This window comes from Pseudopodoces humilis, chromosome 17, assembly GCF_049639895.1.
Source record: "Pseudopodoces humilis isolate 2021_Gansu_Grassland_sample_001 chromosome 17, ASM4963989v1, whole genome shotgun sequence".
Lineage (NCBI taxonomy): Eukaryota > Metazoa > Chordata > Aves > Passeriformes > Paridae > Pseudopodoces > Pseudopodoces humilis.
In genome coordinates this window covers 14,394,051-14,421,176 of record NC_142216.1, presented here as the reverse complement: position 1 = coordinate 14,421,176, position 27,126 = coordinate 14,394,051, and the positions used below count along the sequence as shown (strand labels likewise).

General features: G+C 40.4%; 1 protein-coding gene across 2 annotated transcripts in view; it reads left to right on the top strand.

Moving 5' to 3' along the window:
• Positions 1 to 27,126, top strand: part of SLIT3 (slit guidance ligand 3) — a 465,384-nt gene that overhangs the window by 39,418 nt on the left and 398,840 nt on the right. For both annotated transcript variants that reach the window (XM_014253183.2, XM_088063492.1), the window contains one exon: positions 3,892 to 3,963. In XM_014253183.2, the coding sequence (XP_014108658.1) occupies positions 3,892 to 3,963 (72 nt within the window). The remainder of the gene's footprint in view (positions 1 to 3,891; positions 3,964 to 27,126) is intronic.

Here is a 27,126-nt window from a genome sequence, read left to right as displayed (position 1 = left end):
TGTAGTCTACTGTTGAGATTCACAAAGCTGACCTGTCATTCCTCCACGATCTAGCCAGTTACAGCTACAAAACTGTCTTGGATTTAAATGCATTTTCCAGGTATATCCTGATGTTGTTTCTATTTTAAGTCACTAATTTAAAATCAGGAACATCTATATTTGTTGATAAAGTACAGTCCCAGGAACAATGTCCACAGAATAATTTTACAAGATTCTGGCTCGTTTTGTTTATGAACTTGTTGCAGACTATTTTTATTTCACTGTTGTATGGCTTCACCATTTCCAAGAGACTTGTTATAAAATCAAAAGTACTGCTGTAATTAAAGCTGAACAGCTGACAGGGTTAAGATTTATGCAGTATTGGGTTGGTAATAGGGCAAGGCAAGCAGGGGGCATTTCTGTTGCTCTCTTAGGATCATTTGGTGTGGGAAGGGGCTGCAGCCCAGCAGATCCTCAATGTGCTTTGCACCTCTGCTGAGGCACAGCTCCATCCCTGTGCTGGCTTTCCTGATGTTCCCTTGAACTGGAAATTTCTCTCTGTCCTAGAACTGATACTGATGGGTGAGGATAAACTTCAGTTCTTGTCAAATGATGTGTTAGGAACTCTCCCACTGCATGTCGTCTGTGTTTGGCTCCTCTTTGTCAAACTAGAGGAAACAGTGCTTATAAATGACCATTCAGAACATTTGGTCTTTTCATTAAATAATCTTTAAACACTTCTCTGTCTCTTTTTTTGGAATTTAAAAACATCCTGTCTGGTACTTTGATACTTCTGTATCAAGAACTTTGTTAATGGCCTTCCTCTCTAGCCCAGGAAGGGAAATAAGGGTTGTAATTTGGATTTTCTTCCAAGGCTATTGGTGGCTTTCTGACACATAATAAATATGAGCATGTTAAATGTACCCTACATCAGGTATGTCTGAGTTTCTATGAGGTGATCTAGTCTTACATTTCAGTAAGTATTGCAGTAGAAGTTATGATACAGTAGCTGATGTTCAACAGGAACCACCCCCTGTTTATTCCCTTAGTTCCCCTGAGAATCAAACTACGAAAAAAATTACTTTTGGCAGAAGTTTAAGCTTGAAATAAATCTTAGGAAGTGGGGGAAGGTTTGGAGAGTCCCACAGCTTGAAACAAGATATGGACAGATACTTGTCTTCAAGTGTTTGGTGCTGCATTAATTTCCTTGATTATCAATTAGTAACAAAAACCCTGGGGTTAGAGAGCTCTGGCTTGTGGCAGAAACAAAGCTCACCTGAAGCTTCTGGAGGATGGAATCTGTGCAGGAGCACAGACCAGTAGTGCTGGGGGAGTTGGAGAATAAAGTTTACATAAATTAAAACAAAGGCAGAATTTCATTCTTGGCCTTCATACACCAATTCAGTTTGCTTTCTGCTGCAGTGTAAAAAGAATTTCATTTAAAACAATATCATATTTAAAATATTAAGTACATTTAGACCCGTATAAAATGTTTAGTGCTGGTGAAGAGCAGGTCACAGTGTGAGCTTTGCAAGGGGCCTTGTGTGGATGTTACTTCATAAAATGTTTGAAAGAAAATCGATATGGAGGGAACTTCAGGCTGGGATATTAAAATGCTTCAGAGAGTTAAAAAGGGCAGCTGAGAGCTTGGTGCTTTTGCTATCACAGGTAGGAGAGTGTTGGCCCATACAAATAATAGGAAATAATTTAAAATGTTCAGTCTTCTGGAATAATTTGATAGTAAATTAGAGAAAAAACCTCGAGGTTAAGGGTTTTTTTCCCTCTGGGTTGTTTGTGTCACTGCAAGTTGTAAATGTTTGACTTCTGAGGCTGGAGCTTGCTAACCTGGAGATACAATTTCTTGTTACTACACACATTTTCTTGTCTGCTTGATGGTGTGAAACCTCATGTTCTAGAAATTTCACCTGATTTTGATTAGTTTCTTTGGCTTAAAACAATAAGCATAAGCCCAGCATTTGTGAAATCCTTGCAAGCAGAGAAAAGGATATCCTTAAAACATATTGCTGGGATGTTGCTTTGAGATGAGTCGGATGACTTTGGGTTGACAGTGCCTAATTATGTGTACATTGTGAGATCTGAAATGATAATCAGATGCAGGAATAAACATTTGACACCGTGTGTAATAGATGCACTTCACTGGCACTCTTGCATTTTGGGTGATAAATAAGTTGATTTTGTTCAGTGTTTCTCAATGACCAGTGCTGGCCTTGGTGAAGGAGGATGGATGAGGAATGCTAAGCCCTGAATAATAAGTTGTTTTTTTTGCTATATTTCATCCTGTTATTCTAAAAAGTAAACATGATTAACTGAAGTAATGACTCTGATGAGGGCTAAGTAGCACATCACCATCAACCTTGAATTAAATAAGATTGTTTACTTAGGTATGAAATTGTGAAATGTCACATGGGTGTAAGGGAATCCAGTTTCAAATCTTCCCATGTATTGTCTCAAAAGCAAAAGTAGCATCACTCATATTCTTTAAAGTTTCATTTGCTGTTTTGTTCATTTATCTCAGAAATGTCATGGAGTAGTTGGTAAAAGCTTCAGGAAATAACTTCAGCAGATACAAACATTGGTTCTCATGTGCTGTGTGTAATGCACAGTGCTCTGTGAGCTTGCAGGGGCAGCCTTTGATCTGTTCTAGGTGTCAGAAAGAGAAGTTAACATTCCCCTCTCCTCCATCACCCCTTTATCTCACAAGACTTGTTCATATGGTGGCCATGTGAAAACTCTGCCATATTAAACTCCACAATGTTAGTTTGATCTCAGGAAGGCCTTTCAATTCCAAAAATTCTTGAATTCTGATACTGAAATTACTCAGTGTGCAAGAAAACTGGGGAGCAGATATGGGGTGCTAAGTGGCAGTGGGTTTGTGAAAGGTCCAGGTGTCTTTGGAGATCAAAACTTCAGCAGAAATAGATCTGCTCTCAAAGATAACCTGGAGGATGGGTTGGGAACAAAGGGGCACAAAGTCAGGCTCATGTATGAACTTGGAGGACAGCTCAGCTTCCCCTTTACACAGTGGGGTTGTTTGTAATTAGCTCAGGTCAGCTCCTTATGCAAATAGCATTCATTAGCACTGTGAGAGCAGGTGACTTTTCATTGAAAAAGAATTAAGAACAAGAATTGTGTCTTACAAGCAGAGCTGCTTTTAGATTTTGCAGGGCTGTCACACGTTTTATGGAGAGGAGCCTCATGCTTTTTATAGTTACAGGGCTGGAATAGCTTAGAATGGTTGTTTTCTAAAAACTGGAAAGTTGTCACCAGAGTAAAACTCATAGAGTGAGAGAGTAAAAGGGACTAATGTATAAACACTAATCTGTTCTCTAAAATGTTCCTGGAAGAATCTTCAGGATTAATATTCTATTTCAAATCACCATGTAGTCATCTGGTTATCCATATGTTCATATTTTCTACAACAGTGCTCAGGTTTTCCAAGTGAAGTTTCAAGAAAATTCTTTCAAAAAAAAAATTATGTATACTACAGAAATAATAGTTAATTTGGGAATAATCTTGGTTGGTCAAGTTACTGAATTTACTGTGCCTGCATTTTTTGGAGAGTGAAAATCCAGGTTCCAGCCAGTAGCTGTTCCTGAAGCAGAGTGAGCTGAGTGTATGATTCTCAGTAGACATCCAGAGGAAAATTTAAAAGTTATGTTTGTGTATTCATCCATATGAAAACCTCGTGGTGCCTGTCCCTTGACTCCCCACCTCGTGGATGTGGGCAGGTGCTGTACAAATGACACAGCTTGGCTCCTGCATGAATAAAATGCACAAGGCAAGTTCATAGCATCAGGTTTAGTACAATGGGAGCTTCATGGGTTTATGCATAATAAAATAAACTTCAATTGGAAAAAAACCTAATCTGTTCTTTTTTTTTATTCTGTTTAGGCGTCTGAACAAGAATAAATTGCAAGTTCTTCCCGAGCTGCTTTTTCAGAACACACAGAAGTTAACTAGGCTGTAAGTATAATCTGATTTATTTTTCTGTGGTGTGTTTCTATTTTGTGTTCCTTATTGTGCAGATTCACATGTTTGTGTTTTGACTGCGGCGAGAGGTTTAATTTCTGTGATATTAAGCTGCCAGTTAGTAAGGGTTTTTTAGGGGATGTGTTATGTTTGCTTGTGTGCAGTTGTAATTTGGTAGAGCATAAATATCAGAGGGAGGAGAAACCACAAAAATTTTCTGTTCCTCATATATTCACCAGGATGATGTCAAGGTGACTTATTTTGAACTCTGTAGAGCTACAGAAACCATGGAAAGTGTCAGGTTCATGTATCTGGTTCAGGCTAGATGTCCACAAAGAGAGAGTGCATATACTTACTTTAAAATAGCTATAAATTCTTTAGTTTGGAAAATTATCTTTTCAAGTAAGTCAAGGCTTTGCCAGATAGAACAGCAAAGTTATGGCTGCTGCCTCATCAGGCAGGAAGAGCAGAAATTATGGAGAAGTAAACAGTTTTTTTCCTTGAAATATGAAAACTGTTATAAAATGTTCAGATGGAATCAAGACCCATTTCAAAAGCAAGAGAAGGATATAATGAACTTGGCATTATTCACTTTTGGTGGGAGGAGGGAGAGGGTGTTGTTAAAACAATAAGTGGATGATGTACAAAATACATATTTTTAAAAAATACATAGAAATGAAATGGATGAGCAGGTGCCTGCATAGTTACTATCAAAAAAAGTCATCTGCCTTTTTGAAGGAGAAGTCAAAAACTGTTTGAAATAATTTTCTGGATCCTGCCAAAGCTACATTCATGATCCAGACTGGCTTTTTGAAATTTGGTAAAACTGCTCTTTTAATGCTTGAGTTTGTTTATTGAAGATCAGATACTAAGACTTGTGATTTGGTTAGTGAAATTGTGAAGTTATTACAGGGTGGCTGAAAAAGTTCTCCATTCATGTGGAGTTTTTGTAATTGTTTTAATGCATCAGTGAGCAGCCAAACAAACCATTTAGACAGTGCAGTGAATTTTTCTTCTTGTGGAAATACAAGCCACGTGGTGATAGCACAGATTAATTTTGGAATCAGATGTCTTTAAAGAAGTAGGATCTTGGTTTATGTTTACAAGAGGCAAACAGAACAGTGCTGTGCAACAAGTGATACTGATATTTTGGAGAAATTTTCTAACAAACTTTCTCGGTTGTCCAAACTCACTCATGAAAAACTGTACAAGTCAACGCCATTATTCGGCAGCTGTAATTTTTTTTTTTTAATATATAAGCTGTAGCTGTCTTATTTTTAAAATCTGATTGGAAAAATCTTTGTTGGACTCGTTTTGCAAGCTTTGTTTTGACTTTTGAATTCACTAGGATATGTTTGCTGAACGGATTTGCTTGAGCTGAACAATTTGGTTGAATTTCCTAATGTTCTTTGCATGGTTTTGAAATTTTGCATCTTGAAATTCTGCTTGAGTATAAACTGTGAGCTGGGACATAGTTGCAGATACCTTTATCTGGTCTCTGGAAGGTTCCAGTTGTATTTACCTGTTAGAAGAGTTGATTTACATGGGTTGGTTGTCTAAGGACACGATGATGCTTTCAAGAGTAAAGCTTTTATAGAGTTTACCTGGATCTCTACAAATTCCTGCTTAACTTGTTGAAAATTTCTCTGTGAGTGGTCTCATTGTACCTGGATATCATGAGAGGAACTCTGTGGTAATTTGTGGTTTCAGTGGAATGCTGTGTGTGTTGATAACTCGTGTACATCTGTCCTCGGGAACCTCGCACTGAGAGCTGAAGTGAAAGTGGCTGAGGCTGCTCAGTACCACAGAGTGTGTTCTTCAGTAGGTCCTGTAATCATGATACATTATAGCCCTTAACAGCAAGGGCAGTCATTTTGCTTTTAGAATATAAAGATTGTAATAAAGTTACATAGAATGGAATGATTAATCTGAATTCCATGTTCTGTGATGCCTCCCTCCGGATGCTGTCAGAACATTTGTCTTTATTCACTGACATTCATTCAGTCTTGCTGACTGTTGAGCAGTGCATTAGATAGATCACTTCAGCACTGTTTGTCAGAAGAAACTGGCTTTTTCTTTTGAAGATACAAGTGTTATATAAATAGAGTGTGTATTATAAGCAAATAAATCTTAGCTCAAGTGAACTCTTGCAGTTCCAAGTGTAGTTTGGTTGCATGTTTTTGTCATGGGATAGGAATGAAAAGTTTGCTTCCTACTAGAATTTATAAAAATAGCAGCCACACATCTCTATGGTTGCTCTCTATTGTTTCATGTTGCTGTCTTGGTCCCACTGCTGGTAGATTCAGAGCTGTTCTTTCTTGCTTCTGTTCTGACTTGTCTGAATCCGGCAGTGCCCCTCTGCTCTGGGCTGGCTCAGATGCTCGAGTGGAGGGGCAGTGGTGCCTGCATTCCTCCCTGCAGCTGCTCTGGCCCAGCCTCTCCAGGAGAAAGCAGAGCTGAGAAAGTGATGAAAGGGCATAAAAGCAGTGAAACAAAAATTGGTAAGGCAGGCTGATGCAGGGGTGAGGTAGATTCTGTGGAATTTACAAGGAGTGAATTCAAATGAACATTAGAAGGTGTAGATAATGTTTAATTTTCTATGGTAGAGCTGTAGTACTGCTGCCATATTTTCCAACTCTTGACTCTGAGTTACTCAGATGTTACTTGGTTATTTTCTTCTTAATAATTATATTAAATAATAATATATAAAGTAGAAAGCCCAAAAGTCAAATATTTCAATTGTGTGAGCTTGCTACAGCTCAAACAATGCAAAATTTTCAAGAACTAAATATTTTGGTGCTGTGTGTCTAATTTGTTAGATTTGGTTTTATTTATTGGAATGAAGAACTCCTAGTGTTGTCCATGGAGGAAATAGAATTCTGTGATTCTGAAGCTGCCCTCTCCAGCAGGCATGCAGTGAATGTAACAGTCCATGGATTTGTCAGTGAAGGTACAAGCTTGACTTTTTTTAAGATAAAACTAAATAGAAAGATGACATTTTAAGTTTGGTAGCTTGATCAGAGTGTGAAAATTGAGTATTTTTGTTACCATGAATAAAATTTGGTGGAGATGGAGTGACTGAACTGCTTAAACATGCAGGAATTTTGTGCGCTGGAGGGTTTCAGGGAAGACCTATTAATGTTTCAGGAGTAGTTAAAGGCTGAAAAAGCAACTGAGGGCTTTTCTCAGTGTTCTGTCAGCCTGGCAGAAACCTGGGACTTCACTGGAGGAGCCAGCTTTTTTTCTGTAGATTGATATCAGCAGAATCCCTTCAGCCCTGCTGTGAATCAGAGTGTAGGACATGGTTTCATGTCGATGATGTGCTTGAAAAGCTGCAGCACAAACCTGGGGGCTCTCGTGCTGTTCCACGTGCCCTTGGTTGGGGACAGCAGTGCTGCTGTCCCTGATGGATTCCATGTGTGGCACCAGGTCATGCACAGTGCATTTCCACTGAAATCCACCTTCTGAGAACTACTGAAATTGAATTTAGAATGCTTCTCACATTATGCATCCTCAACCCTCACTTCAACTCCAGGTACCTTTGCTTTTTTCTCCAAGCCTCTCCTAAATTCTGAGCTTCAGGATATCCTTGCATCTTTTACAGGGCTGCTTAGGCTTCCTTGTCACATCTGGTTGATATTAAAAGCAGGAATATATATAGTGAAATAAACCTTAAATGGAATGTGAGGCGTCCCACAAAACGAGTTTCTCATAAGGCTTTGAGCCTTTTCTTCTAGAAAGAGTGGCTTTGAGACTCGTGGGTTTTGTTTGCTTTGGTTTAGATAAAGGTTTTAAGTTGAAGTTGGATGGTGAATGAGCCCTTGATTGGATTCTCTAGTGGAAATGTTTCTCATTGCTCTGTTGCCTTCACTGCCTAGGTTTTAAAGCTTCTGAACTGGTTTATCTGGGATAATTATCTAATAATTCAAAATACAGGCACTTTTAATGAGAAAACTGAATCAAGGAAAAGGCATTTTTAATGAATTGAGGAATAAAAGCATGATTTTTTTTTTTTAATGCTTACTAATATTTATCCATAAAGGAACAGGTATTTTTAATACAGGTGATGAAATGCACAGAAAAAGTATAATAAAATGAAACATGTAATTCAGCAGCTATAAAACTAGGTTTTGTTTCTAAGGCAGTTATCTTCTTATATCCAAAACAACTCATGAAATTTATCTGCAAAGGGTGTTAGATAAGATTTGTGCCTGCTGGGATCCTGTTTCCCCTGTGTGCAGAGCTGGTGTATAAAATGATTGTGGTGCATCTGCTTTTCACTAAAAAAAACAGGTATACTAGGGGTCCATGAGATACTTATCTTTGAAAACAAAAGGGGGGAACAAGCTCATTTCCCCACAAACACCCTGTCAGGTGAGAATCTATTTGTTTCATTTGTCAAAGCCTCTATACCTCAGGCTAGCTGCTAAGTAGTCATGGTAAAATTCCTTTGTGTGTTTGAGAAAAAAACCTCTTAGAAGGGCTCTAAACTCCAGTCTTGCAGTGAGAATTAATGCCTCTACCAAATTTATAGCTGTGGACCATTTGTTGGGTCTATTTACTTTTAATGAACTGTCTTAGTTGTCACTTGAGTGAGCAAACCAGGCTCTGGAAATGTAGGTACTGAAATCTGATACAAAATATCAGGATAGATGGAAGCAATCCATTAGACTCTGAAATGAATTTGGTTACTTTTTGGAGCAGTAGCAGAATCTAGATTTTATTCCAAAACTCAGTGTCTTAATGTGGGAGCAGAGCCCTGTGATCCTGCACTGGGACAATTTGGGTCCATGGCTGAGTGTGCCCAATATCTCCGTGTTTAAATTTTCATGATAGTCATGATATCCCAAAGTTTTATCACATTAATTTATAATTCTTTCTAAAGCAGGCTGATGTAGCACAATCAGCAGAGTGGAGATGTTGTAGACAAGTTGTTTGTTGTAATAAAATGGCATTTCCTCTCAGTATCAGGAACTGCCATTCTGGAACGAGTTGCTTGTTGTCAACACTGGTGTGAGTATTTGTAGCACTGTGAGATTTGTCAGAGCTGGATCAGTGGGATGCTCATTTCTTATCTAGTGGAATGTTTTGAAAGTTGATTGATAGATGGGTAAAATAGTGAGTAAGTACTTGCAGCACACAGTGCAAACTCTGTGAGTAGCCTTAAAAGGAGGCAATATTCAGTTTTAGCAGTCACAGAATGGCTGAGGTTGTGTGCTGGGCTGACCCTGGCGGGACACTGGTGCCCAAAGCTGCTCTGTCACTGCTCTTCTCTGCTGGGCAGGGAGAGAAAATGTAATGAAAGGCTTGTGGGGTGAGATAAGAGCAGGGAGAGATCCCTCACCTGTGACTGTCACAGGCAAACCAGACCTGACTCGGGGATATTAACTTTATTGACAGTGAAATCACAGCAGGGCAGTGTTACATTTTCAGAACTTGCTATTTGCCATCTCTTTCCTTGACTTGTCCACTTCCTTATGGTATCAGTGTGTCTATTTGATTTTGTGTGAGTAGCTTCCTTGGATAATTCCTTGTAGGAGCAGCTGGAACTATTAAGTTAGTGCTTTACTTAAGAAGCTACCCTGGTTAGACATAAATCTGAAGATATTCTCACCCTCCCTGTGGGGCACTGCTGAGCTGCAGGCAGGTGTTGGCCCAGGTGAGTCGGAGCCTCCTGCCTGGAACTGGACAAGTGTGTCAGATATTCTCAATGCCAGCTTTCCTCTGAGTGCCTGTGTGGCTCAGATGTTTATTGTAGCCAGGGGATTGTTGCACATGGCTGTGAATTGCCCAGAATTTGCTGCTGGAAGCTCCCTGAGAAGTGTCACTTGTAAACCCTCCTCTCCAGCCCCATCCTCAGCCAGCTCAGAGCATCAAACCAGCACTCCTGCTCCAATTCAATCTCTTTCATCTTGTGGGTGTCATTAGAAGCTGTGCTTGGAAAAGCAACCAGATCATAAATTTTCTCATTGTCCTCTTTATTTCTCTGTTTGTTCCCTTTCTAGAAAGAAAGCTTTCCCAGATTGCTGCCTCAGAGCTCCATTATCGCTTCCCATTAAAGCAGGATCCTGGCAATTCAATTGTTGCAGGAGTTTGAGTTACGGTGTTGCCATGACAAAAGAGCATGGGCTTGTAACAGGGTGTTTTTGTGGTTTTATCCACATCCAATAATTGTAGTTTTACTGGGTATAGATCACAGCAGGTCTTTTCAGAAGACAGTAAATAATTACAGTAAGTGTTTGCTGGTCTCTGGGGTGCACTTCTGGCTTGGGAAAGATGTGCATTAGGTCAGGGGCTTGTGCTGCAGATAGCTGGATGACATTTACACCATTTATCAAGCTGAAGTCATTCTAGGTCTTCTTTTGGGCTCTGCTTGTAAATAATGTATTTAACCATTTATTTTTTTAATACAAGTGCACACCAATTTTATATGAAGAGTCTAAGGATCTCCTTCTGTCAAAATTAGTGCAGAAGAATAATTAAAAATCTGAAAGATTTTTACAATTTATTATTTGTATTTTGAGAGTAGAAAACAAAGGAGAACATGTTGAAAAGCCAGAAGGCTTTCTCCTCAGCACTGCTTCTTCCCCTGTGTGAAATTGATTATTTGAAATGATGGTGTGCAGATGTCTTGTTTCCCCTCTTAAGGGAAACAGGCACGACTGGGGAAGAAAGGGTGGGGTTTTTTTTGTGAAAATTACTGCTGGGTTTTAGTGGCGTCTCCCTTCTAAAGAGGGTTCTACTGCCAACTTCTGTGATCAGGTCATCTTATTGCAAAGCTATTTAAGGGAGCTTGTGGCAAAGGGTTATACATTTCCAGAAGAAATGCCACACATGCAGATTAAGCACAAGTCTACTTTGGAAATAAGTTGTTTTACTCAGCTGAGTAACTACTGCCTTGCATTTCCAATGTTTTTTTCCTTTGCTACTTTAAGGGTGATGTCTTTTCATTGATATTCAGCTCAAGAAATCAGGAGACTCCAAATTAGTGGGATTAATTTGCCATTTAATTATTTGGTAGCCTTAGCCATGCTGCTGGGTGTCTGTTTTCCTGAATGTTGGGGTTTTTAAAGCACTCTCAGATATATTCTAGTTTCAAATCACATGGCTTGGAGATAACACATTAAAAATACTGTTAATATGCTTTAACAGGCTGCTTAAAGCAGTCCTGAACTGCAAAATGCCAACACCAATAGCAGCCTTGTGAACTTATTAAGTCCAGTCCATGATTTTGAATCAACAGAGCCCTTGTAAGTAGTTTCTGATGCTTCTTAAAATTTGCCTTATTCTTAGTATCAAACAAGGAATACTGACAAATTCATTGTGTGCTCTCAATTAGACATTAATTCCCATCAGAGTTCATTCTTTTTGAGAACACCCTGGAGGTGCTCAGCAAAATTAGGCTTTTCTGAACTTCTGCAGAATCCACTGCTGCTTTGAGTGAGTCCCAGCAAGGGCAGCTGGATGGGGGCTCTGTCCCCACCTGGAGAGCTGCACACCTGGGTCCCAGGGTGGCTGTGTGTGCTCTGCCAGCTCTGAAATGTGTCCTTACAGTCTTCAGCTTCTGTCTTCAGAGTGAGGAGTTGAAATGGGGTGAAAACAGAGACTCAGCTTCTGCTTACGAGGGCTGTTATGTCTCAAAACACAACAGTTGTGGGTGGGCATTATTGGCTTACTGTTTTCTTAGATTAGTCTTCAGAATCTGGGCTTTTTTTATTTCTGTGAGCAGCAGCCCAAGCTCTGTAGCTCCCTGCAGTGCTGGGTTCTGGTTCCTGGGGTTTGATTTGTGGTGGTGGCAGGGCCAGGGAGCTGATGCTGCTGGTGGCCTCCGCAGGGTGGGTTTGTCTGCGGCACTCACGGGCTGCTTTCAGGCTGGACAGAGGATTGAGTGGCTGTGGAGCTTGCAGCTGGAGATTAATTAGGTTATATCACAGGTATATTATTACTGGGGATTCCAACCTGATGGTTTATAGGCAGTTTCTTTTCCGGAAACTGGATAACCCTGGTAGTCTGTGCAGCTCAAGGTTTGTCAGGGTCAGATTTATTGCATTTGCTTTCTTACTGTAGCTTTTTTTGGCCTTGCCATTAGAGCAAGTCAGCAAATGTCAGCACATCACAGTGTATTGTTATGTGGGTATTGCTTTTCTTGTTTGAAAACTTCCTTTTAATCAGTTCATATGTGAATGGTTTTTTGCCTTTCCCCTTCAGCCCTGCTCTGAGAGGAGCTGAAAAATGTTCTGAATGTTCAGTGCTTCTGAGCTGCTGGAGTCTTGTCCATGGTTAGAGTGAGAAATCCACTTGTAAATTGTCATTTCTACAACGTGGAGACAATGCAGAGTGAATATAACTCTCTTTTCTTTTTGGTGAACAGGAGATTAGAATCCATTTGGCATTATTTTCACACTGAGGCAGTCTCCTCACACAAAGTGAATGTAGGAACGGATTGAACTGATGACCCGAAGTGCAGACATCTCATCTACGCAACAGGAAAAATATCATAATGATAATGTAAATATTTCTGCTGCTTTCCATAATAGACTGTCATCCTGAGGCCAAAGATGAGTTTACATTCATCGTCTTGTAAAAGTCCTTTCAAATACTTTGGAAATACGTTGCAGATAATGAGCATTTCTTTTAGTGTGTGTGTGGATAAGTTGGGGACATGATCATTGGTGTAGAGATACTAATGAAGGTTAAATTAAAAGTGCTGTATATGAGGTCTTGATTTTCATCAGTGTCTTTAAAAAGAAAAGGCCATTTCCCATCAGCAGTTTTCTGGCTTCAGCTCTCCTGGTTGTTTCATGGCAGCAGAACCCTGATTTACCTACAGAGATTTATTGCCCCAGCCAGAGAGCCCCATGAGTTCAGGGTTTGGTGGGTAAAACAATGCAAGGCCAAAAACTTCCTTGTCTCAATTATCATTTGGTTTTCTTCTTGAGCTCTGCAATGTGTACAACGGGAAGCTTAAGTCAGGCTTTCTGGAGCTTTTCCATGTGTTTCACAGGGGTAACAGGCCATGCCTGTTTAAAGTATTTCAGACACGAAAATGAAAGCTGCTATTACTTTTAAATGCACTAGGTTTGCTTTTGAAATAGAGTCATAAATGATCCAGGATTTCATTTTGATTCCAGTCCCTGCAGTTGGGAGAGCCATGGGGTTGTAGCCTGGGGCGTGTGTGTGCCTGTCAGGAGGGTCAGAAGCTGAACCAGGGGATTTGATCTGGAGCCTGACACAGCTCCACGTCCCCCGCGCAGACTGCGCTGTAAAACTTACAAGGGTAGAAAATATTCATGAAAGAAAATTAAAATAACCCATGCAAATCATTAAATGTTATGTTGCTACGAGAATAGATTGGAAAGGGTGGTTTATCATCATCTTGCTCTCATGAGTAAGGCAAGGATGTTGTACAAGGTGTGCCTTTAAACTGCTTTTATTTCTTCACTCTGTAGCGCACTGAAAACAAAAGGTTATGGCACCATGTGTTACACAAAGTCCATGAGCTGATTTTTAATGTTTCCCTTATATAATACTTCGGAATTTAGTGACATTATTCAAATATAGAGTAATTGCCACTGTTGAATGTTGAGCTTTTCTGCAATGAAAATGCAAATACTATTGAGAAAATTGACTGAAGCACATTTGAAATTAAGTACCTACCTTTTGCTTTGCTCTGTTAAACTCCCTGATGGGCTGTTGCTAAAGACATCTATGAAATGTTTTCTTCAGGAAACAGCTGATGTGAATTTACTGCATTTCTGTTGATCTATGAAGGAATGTTAAGTTTAATGTTTTGAATGGTTTCCGTGCGTGGTACAACATCAGCGCTCGGTGAACTGTGAGGGGAAAAATGCTGACAAGAAAAGCATCTGATATGAGCCCAAACATCGTGCTTATACAGTTAGTTTCTTTAGTTGAGAGAATAATCTTGAATCCTACCACACAGCCACAGCAGCAGAGCTCCCTGTAAGTTCTGATAGTCACCCCTGGGTCAGCCCTGCCTCGCTGTCCTTTCTGGGAGGAGGAGGCTGCTGAGTGCACCGGGACATTCAGGCTCTGAGCCCCAAACTGGTTTCTTTACACCAAGCACAAAGTGACTGTATCTTCAAAAGCACTGCATGGAATGTTGGCTTTTTTCACCTTGAGTTTGTGCTGCCCTGCTCTACTTTTTCCCAATAATTGCTCGATTAACCCCACACTGTGGAATCCCTTACTGGGAGCAGAGCTGAGGTTACATTGAGCTAGGTTTTTTACTGGGACTTTTTCTGCAGAAGTGGCAGCTTTTGCAGGTCCTTGGTGTTATTTGATCCCAGAACTCGCTGCTCTGTAGCAGGTATCTCACTTAAACACCTTCCCTTCCTTGGCTCCAGGGGCCTCACGTTGCTGCTGCTGTATGGAGAGCTTGCCAAGGGTTGCCCTGGAAACACCACCCCGGGATGGTACCCTGGGATGCAATAAAGCCCCAAATCTGTGTCCTTTGCTGGGTTTGTTGGGAGGACATGATGGTAGATCCCTGTGTGAGCCAGGATCTCGGTGAGGCTGTTCTGGTGTTTGCCATGATGTTTCCCACCAGCCCTGACAGGAGCAGAGTTAGGCTGACATTGCTTAGGTGGGCTGCTCAGTTTTGACTTTCCAGGCAACATTCGTGGAGTATTTTGATAAAGTGTAATTTACATGCATCAGTAATTACTGGCTCCAGAGGGACCATGGTATTTTCTTCCTGACAGGACAGAAAACAAATTTCCCATAAGCCTGGGGAATGCAACGTGCCACTTGCCCCAGTTGGTGGTGAACTTCAAAGGAAAACAATGTTTCTTTTTACTGGCCTCGGGTTTTGCCCTGTTTTACCTTCAAAACTGCTATTTCAATTGCTTGAAGGGAATTATTTTTTTTGCTGCTTGTTACTCTTTTCTTCCCCCCAAATGGCATTGCTGGTTTTTAAAAATGAGGACCACCTCACTCCCTTGCAGCTGGAGCTTATTCCAAGTGCTCTTTAATGGTGTAGACCCATTTCATTGTGTTTAAATAAGCACATGAACAAAGGGCCAGTTGCTGGCTTGGCCTCTGGATAGCTGTGGCTTACAACAGGCCATGTGTCGGGTGTCAAACTTGGCAAAAATATCAGCTAGATTGTTTTTCACTTTGTAGTTAAGGTTTGTAAATAAATACAGCTTTATGGAAAGTGTAAATTATATACCTTTAAAAGCTGAGACTTATTTATTGCCAGTCTGGTTTTTTCACCTCAATTCGTTTGAGAGAGTCCTTCCTTTCTAAAGGATGAAATGGAAAGGGGAATAGGATTCCCCTCTTCCTTTAGGGCACATTGAGCGTATCATAAAATGTGGAAAAGTTAGGGACATGTTCTCTGGCTTGACTCTGTGGCCTTGGCCTGAAAATGAGGGAGGAGTTCAGTTAGCAGAGACTTTCCAAGGCATTTTTTGTGTGTGTGCTCCAGAGCTGGAGTGTCAGATTGGCAAGAAGAACACCAGGGTGATCTGCTCCTGGGGCTTTCAGCCCCAATGTACGGTGACCTGAAAGATTAACACAGTTAAAAACTGAGGGGAAGCAATTTTTATGTATGAAAATGTACAATATTCATAAAGAAGCAAGCTCTAGCAGTTCCCAGTGAATATTCAGGAGCTAGAGGGCTGCTGGGGATGCTGCTGTGTTGCATGGCCTGTGACAATGCTTGTGTGTAACTTTAAACTGCACTTTTTCAATTCTGCAATGCTTAGATATGTCACTGAGGTTTTTTTCTTAAGTAAATTTCCACAATCAACTTCATCTGCGCAGGTTGGGGGGATTAGTTGTAGAAATAGTCAGTGGCTTGTCTTGGATCAGCAGTCACTGGGTTGTTAGGAGTTTTTTCCCCAATAATGTGCCTGCTTTTTAAGGTTTTCATATTTAGTATTGTGGTAGCCAACTCATTTGTTTCTTTCTCCTGTAGAAGGAGATTTTTCTGATTTTCTTGCCAGAAATATAAGAACATATATACAATACAATATAAGAAAGAATGGAGCATATTAACCTCATCAACATTTAACTGGCTGTGTTTTGAGTGGGAAGTTGAACCATATGACTGCAGAGGTCCCCTACAACCTGAAGTATTCTGTGGTTGAATATGTTATTTACAGTATTTAATGCTAGGGCTTGGAAGCTTTCAGCTGGTTCAAGGTTTGGCAGATACTGTGCATGGGATACCAGACTGTGGAGTTTTTCCTTCTTTGTCCTTCTTCCATTCAGAATGAAAGATTAAATGTAGTAGAGAGGATTTTTGTGGGTGCTGGAAGATCCTGTGCCTAAGAGGTGCAAGGCTGTGCTCATCATCAGGATGTTAGAGTATGAGATATTGGTTTTCAACTCCCACAACCCTGGAAAGTCATCAGGAGCCAGAACTGAGGAACTGCTATTGAGGAAAGTAAATTTTAGCTGTGTCCCACCCTAAATTGTGCTGTTTGAATCCACTTGTAACATTGACTTCGGTGTCCTTTTCAGAGGCAGGATGTGCCTTGGTGGTGTTCAGTGTTTTTGCATCTTATTGTAGGAGGAACTTTCTTGCTTTATCCCTTTTGTGAAAATCCCTTTTGTCTTCTTTCTGCTTTGCTTAAAACCAGTGAAAGCAGAGTGGCTGATGTGGGAGGCTGTGGAGGGGTCCCTGTGTAACACAGGCAGAGGTGCTGCCCAGATTCTGTTTGAAAATAGCAGGAAAAAGGAAAAAGGAGCGTGGTAGAGATGGCTCCTGTTCTCGGGGATTTCCTTCCCAAGTTCCTGTTGAAAATGGCAGGGATGGAGGATCCAGGTTTTCCTGCAGGAGGAGGCGTTTCAGGACTGGCCTGCTCTGAGCTCTGGTAAAATCTGAGAGAAGGGCTCAACCTCCCTTTATCTAAAAACGTCGCTTTTGAATTTAAATGTTATTAACTTAGTTTCAGGTTGCAGCTACAGAAAAAGGTTTGTTCTCTTTCTCATCTTAATCTGATGATCTTGATTTAATTTTTGAATTTATTTCCAAACAGTCTCTAAGGTAATGTTACTACAATGTCAGCAATCGATTTAAATTACAGAAAAATCCCAACTATTTAAAGAAAAAAAAGTGGTTAAAAGGAAATGTTGTCTTAATGTCCACTGGGTTATGCTGAATTTCAGGCATGTTTTAAGCTGCTGCAGCACTGTGCCCATGTCACAAATGAGGTTTTTATGTGAAAATTCAAATAGGCCATACCAATTATTTCATGATTTTGAAACTTGTGGTAAAGCTCCAGCTAAGGAAAATACAAAACTATTTATTGCATGATGATACTGGTGATACTTCCCTCTTACACTGAAGGGAAGGACTTCTAAAAGTATCTTCAGGAAGGCTCACCTTGACTCATTTAATTAAGTTACTGAATTACAAACTAAATCAAAAAAGTTTTTTTCCAGCAGTGTTTTCTTTTTCCCCCCCAAAAAATGTTTCTATGAGTTTTTCTGGCAGTCATTTCTATGCAAAATATTAAAAGAAAAATTCCAAAATCTAACAATTGTGTATGCAGATTAATTAGTTTAGAGTTCTCAGCTAGTTAGCCAAAGAAATGATTTATGCTGTGGAGACTGCTATGTCAGGGACAGGTAATATGTGAAGTAACTGTGAACTATATGGATGAGACAAGCACTTCAGTTTTTGCAAGGTTTATTTCTGAAGAAAAAATGATATATTTAAAATGTTTTTCTGTTTTAATTTTATATTTTTAATAAAAGACAAATTCAGTTCTTATATTTTCATAGACTGAAGATAGACATCACTACATAGCCCTGCATCTTAAATAATTCCAGATAGTATAATTATCTTTAATTACTTAATTATTACATTATTCTCCACTTTGTTATTTTGAAGGGATTGGAAATAATTGAGTACACACTTTACACAGTAACTTCTCCTGAGTCCATACATCCCACTTATTACCATGTACTGATGATGCTTATTGAAACTGGAGCAATAAAGTATTGATTAACATTTCATAGGGTTATACATTTTATAATTCCTAAGAGAAAATGTAGAAATTACAGTTGATGTGCAGTGCTCTTATTCCTTTGAATTACTCCAAGCACCTGAGTACTTGAATGAATAGATAATGTAGTTTTTTTTGCTTATTGTCAACTCTTGTCCCTTGCTAAAATACATTTGAAGACTTTTTATGGGACTTGTGGCTCTGTTTTGCAGAATTTTGTGTAGGTGGGGAAAAACTGGTAGCATTTCTTTCACTTGTAAAAAATACTAGAGGATGAAAGAGTGATCCATAAACTGACAAGAGGAGCCAGAACTGGCATCTGCCAGCCTGGAAGAGGATTTTGTGAGAGATGTTTTATTCCCCTGCGGCACTTTGGGTTTTTCCAGTCTAAGTGATGGCCAGAGGAGCTGGCTGAGGATTCCTGCTCCAGATTCCTGATCCTGCAGCAGTGCCAGGGTGAGTTATCCCTGGGCTGGGACATCTCCTGCAGCTCCGCGGCGCTGGAAACTCTGCGAGCACACATTGCTTAACTGCCTGAAATCAAAACTGGCACCAGAGGCCATCATTATAAACCCCTGGGAAGAAATGCAGGCCTTTGGAACTTCTGCTGACTGGTGAAACAAACCCCACCCAACCAGAAAAAAACCCTAAAGTCAGACAATAAAAAAGCAAAAAAATAAAAATCAAAAAGCGCTGTCTGACGTTGCCTTTGCAGAGCAGAGTCTGTGCTCTGAATACACCAAGTTACAGAGTCAGGAGAGAGCAGCTGGGGCTTAAATTCTGCATTTTTGTGGTTCTGACTGTCTCTTTGCGCTGAGCTCTCCCTCAGGTGTGTGCAGAGTCCCTCCCCTGGAAATCTGACATTGTTCTGCTCAGCATTTCGAACTGTGTTAGGGAATAACTTGGAGAAACAAAAATGCTCGGAAAAACATTTCTTCAGTGACTAGAAGTTGAGTATGTGGATTGATTTTTTTAAAGTCCTGCTAGAAAATATTAATTATTAGGTAATATGGCAAAAAAAAATTACCTGATAAGGGCAAGGAATTTTGGAACGTGGTAGGCAAGACTTGGTGTCCTGATTGGAATTTTCACTTGTTGAATTAAGTGTATTATTTAAACAGCTTGGATTCTAGAGGATTGGATGGCATTTTGACTTAAGTAAATTTTTGTGGGTTAGTTTACTGTTAGACAGCACTGGTGTTAAGAGCTGGTGATTTATTTTATTGTAGGTAGCCAAGCATCTTTGTGTGCTGGTTGTTCCACATACACATACATTTTACTCACCCTCTTGGTAGGTGCTTTTTTCCATCACTGCTTTTGCATATGTTGTGCTGCTGCTGAGTTGCTCTTGGAAACCATTTCTTAGTGTGGACATTGGGAGTGTTTTTTGAGAAAATGCAGTGCTTAGTAAAAACAACATGTATTGCAACAGCCCAAATAATTACCAATATGAATACTATTATATATTCCATAAAAGCGGTACAGTAATGCTACTCTTTGCCTTCAGCTTGTTGTATTATTGGCATATTGTATAAATAGGCAGCTGTTGAGATACTTGGGGATTTCTGAATAAAAGCTTCTGTAGAATTAAAAATTGCTGGGTTTGGGTTTTACTGGGAACACTGGGAGAATCAGACACTACTTAAATTGTCTGAAGTTATTACAGTATAAATAATTTCCAAAAAGACTGCATTGTGATCGTTCCTGTTCCTGAAGTACTGATGTTTTTTCAGCAGCTGTAAATCAGTGTTTAAATAGTCTCTTGATATAGAGACAGGACACAAAAGGTTTAGCTGTTCCTTGCCTTGAAAAGTCATGGAATTTTTTGGTTAAACACAATGAACTTGAAATGGAGAAATCCAAGTGAGTGATCTAAGTAATTTTTGTTGCAATTTTCTTCAACACATTGCCCAATTTTTGTGGCATAATAGAAGGACACAGATCAGAAACTGAGTTATGGCTCCTGATATTAATAGAAAGGAATAAATTAAATTGGAGCCATTTTTATGCACCACTGAAGAGAATGTGTGATGGTGAGCCTGGAACAGCAGCCAGGCTGGAATAGAAACAGGCCTTGAGTTTATGAGCTTGAGATAAATATTTAAAAATGCCATTTCACTACGTGCAGAGGGTATTTTTCACATTTAAGTTTGGTTTCCTTTTAAAGTGTGTGTGTGTCAGATAAGAGCACCTGCTACTGCAGATCTGGATCCCAGACAGGCCCTGTCCAGGGAATGGCTCCAGGGACTGGCAGCAAAGAGACAGAAAATGGTTTCAGTATGGGCTGGGAAGTGGAGTAGAGAGGGCTAGTTTTGGAGAATTTCAGCTATGTCATGGGAAATGGCCACAGCCAGACTTGTGATTAGCAGGAGAGAGTAAATCCTCTGGGTCATTGCCAGGGTTCAGGAGGGCAAAACGCTGCTGGGCTATCAAATTGTTGCCATACTTTGTTTAAAGAAGAAAGGGAGGGGAAATATAAGTGGGGAAAAAAACTTCAACAACCTAATAAAGAAGCAGATGATTTTTTTTTGGGGTGTCAAATGTGCCATCATTTTAATGTCGCTGACGTGTACATCCTGAGCAATGCATGAGGACAGAGAAATGCATTCAAATATTGAAGGTATTGAGGAACTCTGAAAAGTTAATAACTACTCAGTTGTTTGGGATTTTTTACTTTGGATTAAAAGAATCTCCTCATAAATTGTCCTGATTTATTTTTTTTTCTTCTTATAAAATTTACCTACATCAAGGGTATTTATGTATTACTGATCCTAAAATGATTTAAAGCTGATTTTTCTGTATCCTAAATTCAAAGGTATCATGTGGCATATTGAGGGAGTATGATAAAGTATTTCACCTTTTTTTAACAAATAACAAAAGTATATTCTGAAAGGACATTAATTAGAGCCAAAAGCAAATAGACAACTGAAAGTACTCTCAGTACACTAAAACTCATTGGATTTTTCTGGTGTGAGGCAAGCTGTTGTAAATACCTGTATTGGTCAGACCTGCTGAGTGTGATTTGTGAGAGCACTCGAGCAGGAGTTTCCTGGTTCTGGGAGATTGTAGCTTTCCACATCAAACCTCTTCATTCATTTACCTCAGGTAAGTGAACAGAGGAGTTTTGTTTTGCCCTGCTGTGGTTGCTCCCCAAAGCATGGGGCCATGGCTCTTGGAGCAGCTCTTGGGCCGGAGAGTGGAGTGAGGCTGTGCCACGGCTCCCTGGGGCAGGTGCTGGCTGAACACAGGCAAAACCATTCGTTTTGTCCTCACCCATTTCTCCAGCACTCCTGGATCACTGCAGGAACAGGCTCTAGGGCTGATTGTAGCAGCCTGCTTCAGTGGGAGCCTGCAGCCTGTGGAGCCAGGCTGGGTCTCCCTGGATCCCAAGGGAACGTGCTGCTGCTGGCTGAGGAACACCCCGAGGGATGCCAGGGCTCCGGACTGATGGGTTCCTCCTGCCAGGAGCCTTGGTCTCCATGGCAGAGCTGCTGCCCTGAGCCCCTCTGTGCCTCTGCAGAGTCACAGTGCCAGGGCTGCCTGGGGAACTTGCTCCTCTGGATGTTTAGCACAGGGAGGAGGAATCGACTCTGGTGGCAGAAGAAAACCCCAAGTCCTTTGACCTGGGCTAACCCTGAAGTTCTCCAGCCTTGTTTCCTGATGGCAAGTGTGGGTACTTCCAGCTGCCAGCCAGGGCAGGGACAGCTCAACGGGTCAGAGATGATTATGCCAGACCTGGAAGTGACAGAAATGCTGATGAATGAAACTCTTCCCAAAGAGCCTGTGTGTCAGGCCTCACATTGTGCTCCAATTTATTCTCTGATCACTGGGATTTTATTTATTTCTTGTTCCCTCACAATACTAACGACATTTCCAGTTGATCTTTCTGATTTTTCATTTCCTTACACGTTTCAACTTTCAGTAAATACACTTCCACATTCTTTACTCATGTGTAAGTTACAGGAAACTAACCCTAAAAGTGAGTCCCTGCAATTTACATGTCAGTAATTATATTTTGCTGTATTAATCTGATTGTTTGAATTAATCCATCCAGCCTATTTTTTTTAGGAAATGCAGAACACTTACAGGTTAGTGTTTCAAGAATAATACTGTAAATGAGCAGAGCTTTGCAGACCTCTATGCCAAATGCTGTCTAGATGTGGAGTTCTTTCCCACACAGAGCTGTCCTTCCCCCACTCCTCTGCAGCAGTGGGAATCAGAAGCACCACCCATGACTCATGGCACAGAGCTTAATATCTGCTCTGGAAGCTTGGAATTGTGTCTGCCTTGGCCCCAGATGTAGATGTGGGACTATTTGCTGACCAGTTGAGAGTTTACATGAGCATTTGGCTGGAGGACAACATTCTGAGTCTTCATGGTGATAACACTGATGCGTTTGGGTTGCCTAAAAAAACCAAACCTAGCAAGGTGTGAATAATATATATAAAGTATTAAAAGTGAATCAGTGTTGATTTTGATTTATTTCTTTGCAAGGTTAGGTTGAATGTCAGCAGTCAAGTAGGCTCTTGGTAGCACTTGAGATTGATGGGTTGTCTTTTAAAAAACATAAATTTCCTGAATGAGAATTCATTCACTAAGAAGTAGCTAAACCAGGTGTAGAAGTAATAGCCAGGTTTTTCCCAGAAATAAAGCTGTTCACTTGAGGTGATGTCTGAGTCTCTGGTTTGGCCTGAGACTTTGGGTTTTAGGTGTGTTTCATTGCTAAAGGATAAAAGGGATGGATAAGCACAAAGTGCACGTCTGTTTGTGCTGTCACCAGTGGCTCCATGGAGGAGTCTGTCTGCACAGAGTGACATGCAGGGTCTGAAAGGCAGTTCTGAGGAAATCCCAACCTCTTAGCTGAGGGATTAAGAGGTCACCACAACAACTTCTGAGCACATGATCCTGGAGTCAGAGGCTGAGGCAGTGCTATGCTGTAGTGCTGGGCATATTCCAGTGCAAAATATTACTGGATTAAAAAAATATAAAATATTACGAAGTACTTCTTCCACTGACAAAATATTACTGGTGCTCTTGGCAAATTTGGGGATGAAGTGGAGGGAGGAATAGGTATGGATTGTGGGACAGTCTTCAAAGGATAGAGAGGTAATAGAGCTACCTGGAAACACGCAGGAATTTCTCAAAGTTTTCAGCATTCTTAAAACCAGCTGAAAGCCTAAAAATGCCCACATGTGTAGGAAAGGTTTGCAGTGTGAATACCTGAATACCATAATGATTGACACAGTCACTTTGAAGATTGTTTTTAATGATGTTGTTTTCATGTAGTGCTGCGTGTGAAATGTTTTGATCTCACATAGGAAGAAGAGTTAGGTCTGTAACAACATGAATGGTGTGAGTGTATTTCTGTGCCTGGAAAAACTGGCATCTTGTTCCCTGTCATCAGCTCAAGATGCGAAAAGGAAATGTACAACTGCTGAAAGTTGTGCAAAGAATCTGGTGAGGAATCTTCTGTCTTTGAAGATCTCCATATGTGAGGTATTCATGCATGTTTTGAAGATGACTTGGTTCTTGGGAATCCTGAAGGTATTAAGCAGGAATGTGTGTAGCAGGCTTGTGTTTGGCAGCAGTTTAACAGCACAAACCGAATCACAAACGCATAAATATGGTAAGTTATTGTCTCTGTCAAAACTGAGCACAGTTAGAAAGCTCTGTCCAACTGTGATCTGTGTGGTCTGGCTCCTGGCAGTCAACATACTGAAGTGTAGAAGTTAATGTTCCAGAAATTTATCTGCAAGGAGCTGTCTGAGCTCCTGATGGGCAAGGCTGGTGTTGTCAGAGATCTGATCGTGTTGTTCTGATAGCAAACCATCCATCCTGATCCTGCTGGCTGCCTAATTCAAGTGAGGCTAAATTTCCAGACTAGTGTGCCTTCCAAGCACTGAGAGTGCTGAGGTTCAGTTGCTGGAGGGAAAGGTGTGCTCAAGGAACTATTTGATGTGAAAACACATGGATTGAAAATCATGACAAGTTTCTAAAGGGGGAATGGGAAAGAGTAACTGGAGTTTAGAGAGAGACTATAAATTACACTTTAATGGAACTCCATGCTGGCTCAGAACTAGACCTATAGAAAACAGAGAGTGTACCCCTTAAAAATAAGAAAAATCTGCTTCTGTTTCAGTACAGTCTTTCTTCCCTGTATGCACCTTGCTGTATTTATGGTTGCATCCTGCAGCACCTCCCCATAGCTCAGCTGTGAGCTGCCACTGTCCTCCAGACTCCTCTTGCAAACCCTGCTAGTTTATGGCAGACTGATTCCAAATAGTCAGTTTTAATTTATTCTGGGAACATAGAGAGCTGCATGGTGCAGATCATGACCTCCTTCCATATAAAACTTGATAAAGGTAATTAATTTTCAACAGAAGTTGCTGCAAATCTCAGGAAATATTTTGTTTGTGTGGCTTTGAGGATATTCTCTGAGAACAGAAACAGTGCATGGCAAAATGAAAGAGATTCCTCCCCTGCCCTGCAGGATAACAGTGTCCAAGGGAAAAAAGGACATTAAAAAGAGAGGCCAGAGTCAGCTTCCATTCTGAGGCTGGTGGAGCAGGGCTGTTGAGTGACCATGGAAAAAAAAAGCTTCACAGTTGTGAGAGGGGTGATTTTCACAGGCAAATCAATCCCTTATTCAAGGAATTGAGTTTTTGTAAACAGGATGCACTAGATTTATGTTTTAGACACTTACTTGTTTTAATATTTGTCTTCCAGCCTTGCCTGGCTGATTCTCTGCTGGGTTTTGCTTTGCACCTCACATCTTTATTTGGATTGCTGTGTAGGTTTTCTGGATTTCTTCTGAAATCGAGTCCCTGATGGTGCCAGGTCAGAGCTGCTCTCCAAGTAACAACCAGCAGAAAGGGGGAGAGATGGTGATAATGGACAAACTGGGTTCTGTCTGTGGGAGGTATCTAAAAGCATTTGCCCACACTTTTATATCACAAGCTGCAAGTCAGCCGTGTGCATTTCCAGGGACTTTATTCTGAATTAAGGTGAGCTGGTAGACATGCAGATTTAGAGCCTAAATGGTTCTTAGCTACAGTGCTTCTGGTGAGGTTTTGCTGTTTTGCCACAAAACAGATGGAGCCTTACTAAGGTGTTTCATAAAAATTCTGGGGATGGCTTTGACAGACAAATCAGGAGTAGAATTTAGCACTCAGATGGCTCTCAGCTGTCCCAGGAAATTCTGAGCAGAATTCTCTCTCTCTCTCTCTGTCTCTGGTGATTAAAAAAATCTCCTGAGAGTAGGGACTGTGAATGTTAGATTCAGAGAAAAGTCTGCTGCTTCTGTAGTAATGAGGCATAATTCAACGTAGTGTTTAATTCACAAGAATATTTTCTGAGTAATATTTGGGCCACAAGAAGCGAAACAGACTGTGCTAATCTGGGTAGACATTTTTTGAGGAGTAAATGTGAATTTTTCTTTGATGTTGAGCATTAACATCATCTTAGGCTGGGCCTAGTGGTGGAGTGCACTTATGGGTTTAGTTTTCTATTCAGACAAGCAGAAAATGCTCTCCACAGCTTGGCCATCTCTGCTTTTCCTGAGTGAAGCCAAGGTGAGTCAAGATCTTAATTTCAAGCTGTGGAAACCTTTTGACCACCTTTGCATAAAATGATTTAGTTTGTCAATTCCATGTAACTTTGGTTGGTTTGGGGTTTTTTTCTCATTTGACTTCTTGCTAGCAAGGATTGTCTCACAAGCCTATGTCCTGTGTCCCAGTAAATGTTGTGTGAAATGAGAGTTTTGTAAGCTCATAGTTTTCTTTGTCCATTCCAGTGTGTTTGGGTAATGAGAATGAGCCATGTGGTGCCATTCCTCAGTCTGCACTGGGAAATCCTGTGAAGCAGAACTGCACTAGCAGATGAGAAAATATTTGTCAGTAGGTGTAAAACCAGAGATAAGTTAACTTGAAATACTGGTTAAGTGTGGTGAAAAATCTTTGTGAGCACAGGAGAAGTTTGGAGGTGAGTGCCAGGGAGGAAGAGAGGTAGATTTTGTGTAGAACCTCCCTTGCCTGGGTTGGGTTCTGGGGCTGACTCCATGCAGGTGATCTGGAGTTCCTGTGGAGGATTTCCAGCTGAGTTCTGGCTCCTGTCGGTGCCTACAAGGTTTAGGGGTAGGATTTCACTTGGAAATGGTGCCTGGTGTTCCTTCAGCTCCACAACCTGAGTGTGGACTGAGCTGGTGACTTGTCAGTCATTCCTGGAGGTGGAAGTACTCCTGGAGCCTTGCAAGAGCATTAAACATGGATCTTTTCAAATTCACAAATAGATGTGCATTTGTTTTACCAGGCTGATCAAAGCATTAACCTCTATGGCTTTAGAAATTTAAATTAACTTTAGCCTTTTCTTAAAGCTGCAACACTAAAATGAAGAATTACTTCTATAGTGTTAGGAGTGTTAGAATATTGATGATATATTAATGGCTTAAATCTAACCTGCTTTTGGAAATGTTCTCCAATATAAATGGGAAAATGGGAAAATATTTAGGTGATAAAAAAGTGCTGTTCTCCTATGGAGCCTCTTCTGCCTGTTAAGATGTAAACCATAGGAGTTTGTCTTTCAGAAATAAGAAATATATCTCTTCTCTCAACTGGGTGTGTAAGTGTTATCTCTGCTCTTTCCATTGTGAGTGTTTAGCCTAACTTTGACTTGGTTGTAATATTTATTTACTATTTATTTTCTGATGTTAGTTTGGACTCTTGATAGGAAATGCACATTGACTGTACCACAGAAATGCAAGATCACAGGTACAGTTACCATGGCATCTTTCTTCTGGGTTAGGGAGTGTGCAGTTTTAATTTGCTGCTTAATTTGTCAGTGATCTAAGGCCAGATAAACTTCATGTTTTCCTTCATATACCTTAATTTAAATTTATTTTCCCTTGTCAATTGTATGAATTTTTCCAGACTATTTATAGATCTGTATCAAACATTCTATATACAAATGTTGCTAATTTGTCTGTTTTTTCCCCAGATATTTTTTAAATTGTAGTTTCATCTGATGGAAGGTAATCAGTGCATTTTTAGATACAGTCTGTACATTAAAAATAACCCTTTTAGCTTGCTTCAAAAAGAGATTATGCAGAGAAATAGAAAAGTAAATATAAAATTAAAAAGGAGATGAGATTACATCTCTGACTTATGCTTAGGCATTTTAG